The sequence below is a fragment of the Eptesicus fuscus genome, chromosome 20 (genome assembly GCF_027574615.1).
Source record: "Eptesicus fuscus isolate TK198812 chromosome 20, DD_ASM_mEF_20220401, whole genome shotgun sequence".
Classification (NCBI taxonomy): domain Eukaryota; kingdom Metazoa; phylum Chordata; class Mammalia; order Chiroptera; family Vespertilionidae; genus Eptesicus; species Eptesicus fuscus.
Window position 1 is genome coordinate 44,038,888 of NC_072492.1, and position 9,879 is coordinate 44,048,766.

At 50.1% G+C, this 9,879-nt stretch overlaps 1 protein-coding gene across 1 annotated transcript; it reads right to left on the reverse strand.

Moving 5' to 3' along the window:
* Nucleotides 1-555: 555 nt before the first annotated feature.
* On the reverse strand, nucleotides 556-4,866 carry LOC103291059 (keratin, type I cuticular Ha7-like). The gene is made up of 7 exons (XM_028153422.2): nucleotides 4,438-4,866; nucleotides 3,349-3,431; nucleotides 2,193-2,349; nucleotides 1,732-1,893; nucleotides 1,499-1,624; nucleotides 902-1,122; nucleotides 556-691 (listed from the first exon to the last, which is right to left on the reverse strand). The coding sequence occupies exons 1-7, from the start codon at nucleotides 4,864-4,866 to the stop codon at nucleotides 556-558; spliced, it is 1,314 nt and encodes a 437-aa protein (XP_028009223.2).
* Nucleotides 4,867-9,879: the final 5,013 nt, after the last annotated feature.

A 9,879-nucleotide genomic window follows, 5' to 3' on the forward strand; every position in this document is an offset into this window, starting at 1 on the left:
TCTGGATGGAGCTTTTCCTCCGCATAAAAACCGCGATGCTTCAGCCAGATAAAGGGGCAGCGTTTTTGTTTTTTTTAGTGTCTGTATCTTAAAAGCTCTGTGAGTCCGGGTCTAAATAGGCTTGGTCAGGTCCAGAGCCAGGCATCTCTCGTCTGTGCCGTTTTGCTGCAGTCCCAGTTCAATCCCAGTCGTCTGCCATCTCCCAGAGCCACAAGCCCTGCTTCTGCGGGAACGGCTGGTTCAAGAAGCTCCCAGCATCGCTCTCGCCATGGGATGGAGACACTGAGACCAGCGGGCTCTGGCCTCCTTATGCTGCAGAAGGTGAAGCTTATTAGTAAAATAAAAACAAGGTTGCCTGCCACATCTCAGAGAAACCAGGAGGCAATGGAAGAGAGAAAAGGAAGCACAAGTCCAGGGCCCGGTGCTGAGCTGCAGGACTGGAATCCCCCCAAGGAGAAGCACCGACCGCCTGGCTCCAGTCTCCGGGGCTGGCTGAGGCTCGATGGAGCCGAAGGATCGTGTTCTGTTTTCTGGCTCCTCGGGCTGAGGAATATGTCAGCACTGAGGCGACGAGCAGGGTCCACGGGAGGCCTGAAGAGGCCTGGAAGGGCAGGGAGGGCAGCGGGTGCAGGCTGCAGGGCCTGGACAGGGGGTGCTGGAGGCTGGGGTTGTGCATGGGTTGCAGGGAAGCCTGCAAAGAGAAAAATGCTATTTGTAACATTGGCACCGGAAGCATGAAAGACAAAAGTATACCGCTCTTTAGAATCGGAGGAGCAAACAGGGTTTTAGACCATGAGTAACAAGTTTGTCTTCAAAGATTGCGTCTGCAATGCCACCTCTAGGGCATTGCCAATAAGAGGACTCTTACACGTGACATTGACACAGACATCAGAGGACCTACGTGCAGTCCTCGCTCTCCAGAAGGTTCCGGTATGTGGCGATCTCGCCTTCCAGCCGGGCTTTGACGTCCAGCAGCACCTGGTACTCCTGGTTCTGCCGCTCCAGGTCAGCCCGGATCTCGGCCAGCTGCTCTTCCACGGTGCTGATCAGGCACTGCACCTGGGCCAGCTCGGTGCCGAAGCGGGCCTCGGCCTCACACAGGGAGTTCTGCAGACAGTCCTTCTGTGATGCCAAAGAAAATGAGAAGCAGGTTAAAAAGCATGGATTCCTGCCCGAGGGCTCTGCAGCCAGACGATGACATCCCCAAGAGGTTGCCAGAGACCAGCCCGGCTCCTGTTATCAGTCTCCAGCTGGAGGAACGGACAAGGTGCTATGGCTCTTCATCGTAGACCTTAGGATGGGTTTGCAGGACCTCCCTCATCTGGGTTAATGTTCATTCCCTCAGCATTCACATCACGAGAATGTTCAGTGCTAAGGAGAGGAGGCCAAGGTTCAGGCTGTGCCCTGGGCTCTATATAAGGGAGGCATGCACTGAACCGGGAACTGCTCCTGGGAGTGGGAGCCAAGCCCAGTCATCCATGCACGCACAGGAGCTCACCAGGTTGTGCTGAGCCTGAAGCTCCACCTCCAGGGCGTTCACTGTGCGTCTCAGCTCCAGGATCTCCGACTGGCAGCTCTGCAGCTCCTCGGAGCAGGACGTGGCCTGCAGGCTGATGCCTTCAGACTGGAGTACAGTGGATCCAACAACAGAGGTCAGCTCGCTGGCCCACATGGAAGCCGGGCTGCCCCTGCCCCCTGCCCCCTGCCCCCTGCTCCACAGCACCGCCTCACCTGAGCTTGGAACCACTGCTCCACATCCCGGCGGTTGGTCTCCACCATGGTCTCGTACTGGCCCCGCATCTCCTCCAGCACCCTGCTCAGGTCCACGGTGGGCTCCGTGTCCAGCTCAATCCGGAGCCTGTCTCCCAGCTGGCACGTCAGAGTGTGGACTTCCTGTGGGCACAGGAGGAGGACGTCCTATTCACTGAGCCCCCACTGCCCTCCACCCAAAGCCTCAATGATCTCCCACTGCCCATCATCCCAATGATGTTCCTTCACCCTCTGCGGAGGAAGAACATGCTCCCACTGAATACCAGAGCTCCTCTTCATGGCTTCTGAGGCTTAACCACAGGCAGGGCCTGCAGAGCTTCCATCCTGAGCCAGAGGAAGAACCTCATTTCTTCAACTGAGCCTGAATTCACTCCCCTCCCCCACACCCCAGACGTCTACACGGATCACCCAAAGGACCCCACCTGTTCATGGTTCTTCTTGAGGCAGAGCAGCTCCTCCTTCAGGGATTCCACCTGGGCCTCCAGGTCGCACTTGGCAAGTGTGAGGTCATCCAGCGCCCTGCGCAGGCCGCAAATGTCGGCCTCCACCAGCTGGTGGAGTGAGTGCTCCATCTGGTACCTTTACCAGGTCAGGTATAGGAGTTGGGGTTCAAGGGTAGAAGGGACCCCAATACCCAATTTACAGCCATAACATCACTGGCTTCTCTCTGCAGTCTCATAGTGAGTTGGCATTTGCTGTGTAGTGTGCTCATAGAAAGCCATAGGGTGTTCCCCACTCATTCACCACTAAGCACCTAAGATGAACCAGCAAAGTGGCCAGTACTAAGGATACCGGGATGGACAGGTGGCTGACAGCCAGAGGGGAGGCAGCAGAGTAATGAGGTAATTACAATGCAGTGTGATCACTGCAGAACCCCCTCTTCCATTTTCCCCGCTGAGATGGACCCTGGAATCTCTCTCAGATTAAAAGGCAACAGTGAGAATGGAAGGAAGGAAATGGCTTTTTTTTTTAGCTCTAGAGGAGTGAGGCTTCCATGTGCCCTGAAGAAAGACGACAAAACTTAAGGCCCCTTCCTGCTCCCAGGCGGGACCTTCTCAGGTGGTATGAACCCTTTGACCTCCACATGCCTCCACGGCATCATGACTTACTAGTGCTCACAAAGTAGTCAGGCTGCAGTGTGGAATCATGTCCTCACGGAGGCAGCAAAGTTCATAGGAAATGGCCTCAGGGTAGGAAATCAGGGGCCAAGTTCCAGTTCTACCTCTCAGTAGCCACGTGACTTCTGGCAAGTCACATGAGCACTCAGCCTCCGCATCCTCATGAAGGAGAGACCATCACTGCCCTGCATGCTTCACAAGGTTCTTCTTACGATGGAATCAAGTGGCCAGTGGTTCTAAACTGTCATGTTGTAAACTCTAAAGGCTAAACAATTATGGGGGGAGAGGGGGCGGCGGTTGTTCTTCCAAGATCTTGGGCTTAATTGCCCTTTGTTTTCTCTTGCTGGAACTGTTGGTTTGGTCCTGGTCGATTACATCTCTGATGCCAACTGCATCACAGGAGAGAAGAAGCCAGGAGATGCATCTGGCTCTGCCCCCTCCCCATCTGACCCCAACTCACTTGGTCCTGAAGTCATCTGCAGCCAGCTTGGCATTGTCAACTTGGATGACCAGCCTGTTGTTCTCAGATTTGATGCTCAGGATCTGAGGAAGGAAAGTAGGCTCAGTGATTCACTGGTCTCAGACCAGCTGTGGCCTCGGGTCAGAAGAAGTCCTGTTGGCTGGGTTCAAACTGCAGCATCCCCTTGGACAAACACAAACTCCCAAACATGTAAGGGATGCTTGTGTGGTGCAGGGCCAGAGGTAGGGGTGCAAACTGAACATATAAAAAAGATCATTTTATTTTGCCAGATGCGATGCTTAGCCAGATCTAAGCAAAAAGATCTGGAGTCTAAACCAGAGAACAATGACTGGTTATGAAAGTTTTAAGGTGGGATCCATTCCTAATAAGAAGTCCTTTGTGCTGGTTGGTCAACCTCCCCAAAGATCTTCTCTGAATCTAGCCAGACTTCTGTGAGGGGCCATTCTGACATTCCTTGTCTTCCTGTCTTCAGAACTAAGATGTAGGCTCTTAAGCAGCGTTGACTTGATCATCAGAGGGGACAGCTGATGTGCATAAGAGGCGAGTGCTACTGAATGGATATACTCTGGCTCATGCAGGACATTGGAGCATACTCCTCTGACCCCTTTTACTGCACCCGAAGTTAGTTGCAGTTTTGCAACTATAGTATAGGAATTGTAAGTACTGAACCTAAGGAAGCATAAACTCAGAATCCTGGAGAGTCAAATCCTACGTCTCATCCTTTATACGTCCCCATTCACCTCCACTCAAGAGTTTATCTTCCCACATCTAAAAAACACTTCAGCTATTGCTGCTTCCACTTCCAGTCCAGGCCCTGGACATTAAGTGCAAGGGTCAGTAATCTTTGTAAAGGGCCAGATAGTAAATATTTTAGGCTTTGCAGACCATGAGTCTCAGTCATGACTACTCAACTCTGTTACTGTAGCACAAAGACAGCCAAAGACCATTCCTCAATGAAATGGCACAGCTGTACCAATAAAACTTTATTTACAAAATCAGACAGCAGGCCAGATTTGGCCCACGGGCCACAGTTTGCCAACCCATGACCTGAAGAACCTTAAAGCTCACCTTCTGCTGGAGCTCCTCAAGGGTCCGGAAGTAGCCCTGGTAGTTGGGGCACATGGTGGTCTCATGGCATTTGCTCCACTCTCGGATCTTGGTCTCCAGCTCCGCGTTCTCCTGCTCCAGCTGCCGCACCTTCTGCAAGTAGTTGGCCAGGCGGTCATTCAGGAACTGCATGGTCTCCTTCTCATGGCCGTTCAGGATGCCTTCACCATAGGCCCCACAGCTTCCGATGTTGCCGGGAATGTTGCGGGTTCCTGGCAAAGGGCAAGCATTGTGGCAGCTGTTGGGCAGACAGAGATTGGGTCGGCCCAGAGGGGTGGTCCCCACTTGAACTCGATTGGCATGTGCCCGGCTGTCCAGGAGGCCCTGGCAGGCAGCCTTGGCCTCTGAAACCTGCCCCCTGAGGGGAGAACTCCGGTGGTCAGAAGTCATGGCGCTCGAAGGCTGGCCTCCGGCTTTGTCCACAGTTGCATTTGCTGGAGCCTAAAACCTTCCTTCTCTAGATCTTATATAAGCCTGTAGTGGGAGTTGGTGCAAGAAAACTGGCATTTTGCTCATTAATATGTATATCGAATGTTATACGATCACTCGGTTACTCAGTGATTTTGTCTCCTGTAAAGAGTTAATGAGTTCATGAAAGAGGCCTACCCCACACAGGATGCTGCTCATCCGTGCGGAGACCTCGCACATGGGGGAAGAGCCGCCCACACTCTGGGGCTATGAATTCTTTCCCCGCTGTCAGCTTGTGTCTGTGAGACAATCAAGACCCTGGGACTCCTAAAATGTCCTCAAAAGCTCTGTCCCTCCTGTAGTCTTTTCCTACCTTAGAATGTTGTCATGTTGTCATCATGGCAAAGTCTAAGATGCTAGTCCATCAGGCACATTGAGGAAAGAGAAAAATCACCATTTCCCCGCCCCCCCCCCCAGCAGATATGGATGGAGTGCTGGGGGAGCGGGGGGGGGGCACTGCTTGGCCTGCTTGGAGGGAGCGGTGTTCGATTTTAATAAGAGAGAGAAGAAAGGTAATGGCCTTGATATTATAAAGGCAGTAGGAGGAGTGTTAAACCTATTTTTAAATAAAAGAGCTGTGAAGATTTTAAGAAGAGAGCATCTGGAGAGACCAGAAAAAGACTTCACAGAATAGGGAGTGTCTAAAACGTGTTTTGAATGATGGTTTCCATGAGGGATTGGGGAAGAAAGTAGCTCTCATAGAGAACAGAATGAACAGAATCAAACATGCTTGGGAAGTGGGAAAGAATCTAACTGTGTGGGCACTTACTATGAAGACATACATGCCCCTCCTGGAAAGTCGTGTTTAGTCCAGATTGTGGGAGCCTCGAATGCCAGGACCATTCCCATGTATAGTCTTCAGGTAGAGGCAAATCAAAGATAAGATCTGCCCCTGGTAGCTGACTTTCCTCAGCTCTGAGGAAAAATAGCCAACATCCTTGTGAAGGAAAGTAACAGAAAGGAGAAGGAAGTTTCCTTCTGTGGACCAGTGAAAGAAGAACCTAAATTCTAAGTTGATTTTGGTGTTTGAAAACTATATAACACACTTTAATAACCCGAGGGACATAGGCAAAACCAAATGAGAAAAGAAAGTATTTTGAGCTGAATTAAAATGAAAATACAACATATCAAACTGATTTTGGCAATTAAGACTTTCCGTGTGCAAGTGTGAAGCCGATGAGCAGTTTTGGAAGTGGGGAGAACACTTGGGAATGAAACTGAGTAATTTGTGATTCCCAGGGAATAAAATTATGCTCCTGTGTTTTAGAGTCTGCCGTCTAATTAAGGCAGGCAATGATTTCTACTTTAGGGTGTCTGTTCTCAGGCACCTCCCTATACTTTCTGGGCATTTTTCCTCATCAGACACTCTCACCCACTGCCTCCCTCCTCGCCTTATTTTAAAAGATACCCACTCAAGAACTTTGATGTTTCACCTTTTGAAACTTCTTGCATTTCTTTGAAACGCACCTACCTTGATTGCCCATTACTTAGGAGACTCTAGAACAAAATTTAAATTTCCTTAATCTTCAGACACATTCAGTGCATCAGAAGTTTGTGGCCAGTCGTTTAATAAGCCCTGGAAAAGGGCAGCCAGCCAGCTTCAAGAATATGCTAACGAAGACGCTACTTTGACCCTATTCTTAAGATGAATGAATGCACCTGCCCTGGGAGTGCCCTTGAGGCAGCAGTACACGTCATAGCTGGCTCAAAAACATCGAATATCCAGCCAAAAGGGATCTCAAAGTCCACTAGTCTTGGACCCTTTGGCATTGAATCCCTTCTGATAACCCCCCTCTAACTAGTTGCCCAGACCACCATTTTCCAAGATGACTCATCCCTGGACCACCATTTTCCAAGATGACTCATTCCTGGCCAACTTGGCCCCTGTGGCTCCCAGTATCCCAGGCTTTGTACAAGACACTGGAATCAAGAGATATATAACAGCTAGCTTTGCCTTAGAAAATTTTCCACATCAGGATTATTAGAAAGTTCTTTATGCAGAGACAGAGCTACCTCCCTGCTAGTTCTACCTAGTGTTTCCATTTGTTCTTTTATTCATGCATTCAACAAATACTTATTGAGTTCCTACCTGTGCAAGCAGGCACAGACGTTGGGTGCGGGTGATACATTAGCAAGTAAGCCAGAGTTTGCTCTTTAGTTCATTTCCATTCTCATTCTACCCATGGGGTCCCAGAGAGGAATAATCCAGTCATTCTGCCCTATAGCAGACCTTCAGCTCTTTAAGGCTGCTATGTGATTTCTCATTCTTGGTCCTTTATTTAGCATGGTTCTAAGTCCCCTTGCCTGCCATCCTGAGTATATTCCTCTGAATACATTCCCCATAGTTCCTATCACCCTGAAGTGGGGACCTTAGAAGTGAATTTCTGATGAGTTTGGATTAAGAGGCTGCCGGTAGATGTGGGCAATATTACCAAGGCAGGGTTTACCACCATCAGTGACCTTGTCCCAGTGACCCACTCCAATATTCATGAGCTCCTGCCATAGCAATGCCCTCTCAAAGCACTATGGGGCCTACAGAGATGAATCAGAGAAACCCCATTTCTCAAAAAACTGAGAGCAGTAGAGCTAGACCATGTAACTCAAAGGAAGGAGAGGCCACAGAGCCTTAGAGATGTAGAATTATCAAAGAGACTATCTGGGGCTTAAAAGATGGGCAGGAGGAGGCTCTTATCAGAGTCCAGGTAGCGCATGATGGAAACCCACTCCAGCCACTAGCAGTGCCAATAGTAAGGGAGGGATGGAGGACAGAGATGTCCCAAAAGGACTCTCTAAGGCTGAGCGATTGGCTGTATATGTGGGGATGGGGAGACACCAAAATGTTCTTGAGGTCACCCTGGAAGTATAATGCGATGGGAAGGGAAGCTGGGAAGTCAAGGCAAAGAGCTGGCTAAAGGGAGAGAAGTGGAATTAAGTGTGGAGAGTGTGACATGTAGTGAGTGGGACTGGCCACCAGGGGGTCAGAGATAAGTGTCTGGAGCCTGGGTTGTTTGGACCTATTGAGAAGCCCTCCTGAGCTGCTAAGGTTTCTTACGCCTGAAGGCAGTTAGGGAGATTGAGGCAGCCCAGGGCTCAGACCTGACCGGGAGCCCTGCTTCTCAATGGGAGAATGATCCTAGAGGGGAGTGGCATTTGGAATCTCTAAAACAGTGGCGAGGGAAAATATTTTGGATAGAGGGAGTGTTGTCTGAAAGCAAGCAAAACCTGGATTCTAAATGAGCTGTCTTTCGGTCATAAAATGACTTTGGTATTTATATTTTTGAAAGTTAAAACAACATTAAATGAGAAGGTGAGGTTTTATTTAAAAACATATTCATTCAATGAAAAGCCATGGATGAGGAAAAGGTCGGGGAACACTGAATTGATGAAAAAAGACAAAAATGATTCAACAAGATGCGCTCGTGAAGGTGAGTGTAAGTGGTCATGAGAAGGGACACATTGATTCCGTTCTTGGGAAGAGCAAAGGAAGATGGGGAGAGGACGAGGCAGGGCCTTGGGTCACACAGGGTGGACCACAGAAAACCTAGCATCTACATTTCAAATGCTCTTGTTCTGGCGAGCCCAGAATTCCACCTTGATTTCCTTGGCTTCCCAGTGTGGGTAGTGGGCGCAGAAGTGTGGGTCCCTTCCCAAAGTTCCTTGATCCACAGCCAGCCACCACCTCCTTCCCACTCTGCTGGGACTTGAGGAAAATAGCATTTGGAGTTGGAAAAAAGATGGTGGGTGCAAGGGCGTGAAAAGACCCGACCGGAAAGAAATATTACCAACCAGCACATCAGGAGTGCAGGGCTGGTTGACTGAAGACTAATGGGGTTAGTGATAGGTGGCTCCAAACTGGCTCTGGTCTCAAGCCAAGGCAGCCAGAGTCTCAGGGGAGACGAAAATAGTTAATCGGGCTGAAATTATTGTGACCAAAGCAAAAGCAGATACCATATCCAGGGCCAATCAGTGAGGGGATCATGATGCAGTCAGGCCACGGAGGGGAAGATGACATGCAGACGGGAGAATCACCCTGAGGAAGAGGAGTGCTTGGGTTTGGTACCAGAGGGAGCCCCGAGCCCTCAGACTGCAGTAATGACTGAGCAAGACCTTTGTCCAAGTGCCCAGAGCCAGCCACCTGCCGGCCTCCCTAACCTGCAGTCCCTTCCAGGTCTGAGTAGCCTTTCCTGCAGGCCTAGTAGCCATGGGGGTCCCACAATTAGAGTGCATTCAGGGTGTGACCTGGCCAGGGAATGGGGGACAGACCAGATGCCCATGGCCCTGGCACAGGAAGCGGTCCTGGCCACTGTTTAAAACATATGACTCTTGGGGGTCACTTAATAGAAGGAAGCCCAAAAGAGCCCAATGGAATTCTTGTCCTCTGACAGCCCAAAGAATGCTTTTTAAAAACTTTTGGTTAGGCCACTTGGAGTGGGAAATTGAGCTCCAATAACAACAGTCAATGGTTTTTGTGATTGTTTATAAGTGGATGGGAGTATGGACAAACCTTTGGGAAACCAGCATGGGAAGACGTGGTTCCTGGTGCCGCTGACAGGTTCTGCTACCACCTCATTACCTCCTCTTTCTCTCAATGAAGAAAAGACTGTCCCTGCTGGTTCCCAGGAAGCCCCATAAGCCAGTATTCATTGAGTGCCTTCTCCTAGTATATGCTGGAAACATTACCTGGATTATCCCTTAACAGTGGTGAGAGGGAAGTACATTATTCTAATTTTATGAATAGGTCTCAAGAGAGTGTAGTGACCTGGCCAACTTCACTCAGCTGGTGTTGCGGAGGTGGGATTTGAGCCCAGGTCTGCCCGAATCTGGAACATGTGCTCTAGCCACCATACTATGCTGCCATGAAGAAGGACCAACTTTGCACTGGTCTATGGACTAGGGTACAGGGGTGAGCTGAGATCTGCGCACACTCGGCGCCTG

What these genes read in the sequence shown, in the direction of transcription:
- LOC103291059 (XM_028153422.2), bottom strand. Translation starts at nt 4,866, where the DNA reads ATGACTTCTGACCACCGGAGTTCTCCCCTCAGGGGGCAGGTTTCAGAG. An exon ending in AGCAGTGGTTCCAAGCTCAG is followed by an intron (nt 1,625 to 1,731) that starts GTGAGGCGGTGC and finishes ACTGTACTCCAG; the next exon opens with TCTGAAGGCATCAGCCTGCA. An exon ending in TTCAGGCTCAGCACAACCTG is followed by an intron (nt 1,123 to 1,498) that starts GTGAGCTCCTGT and finishes TTGGCATCACAG; the next exon opens with AAGGACTGTCTGCAGAACTC.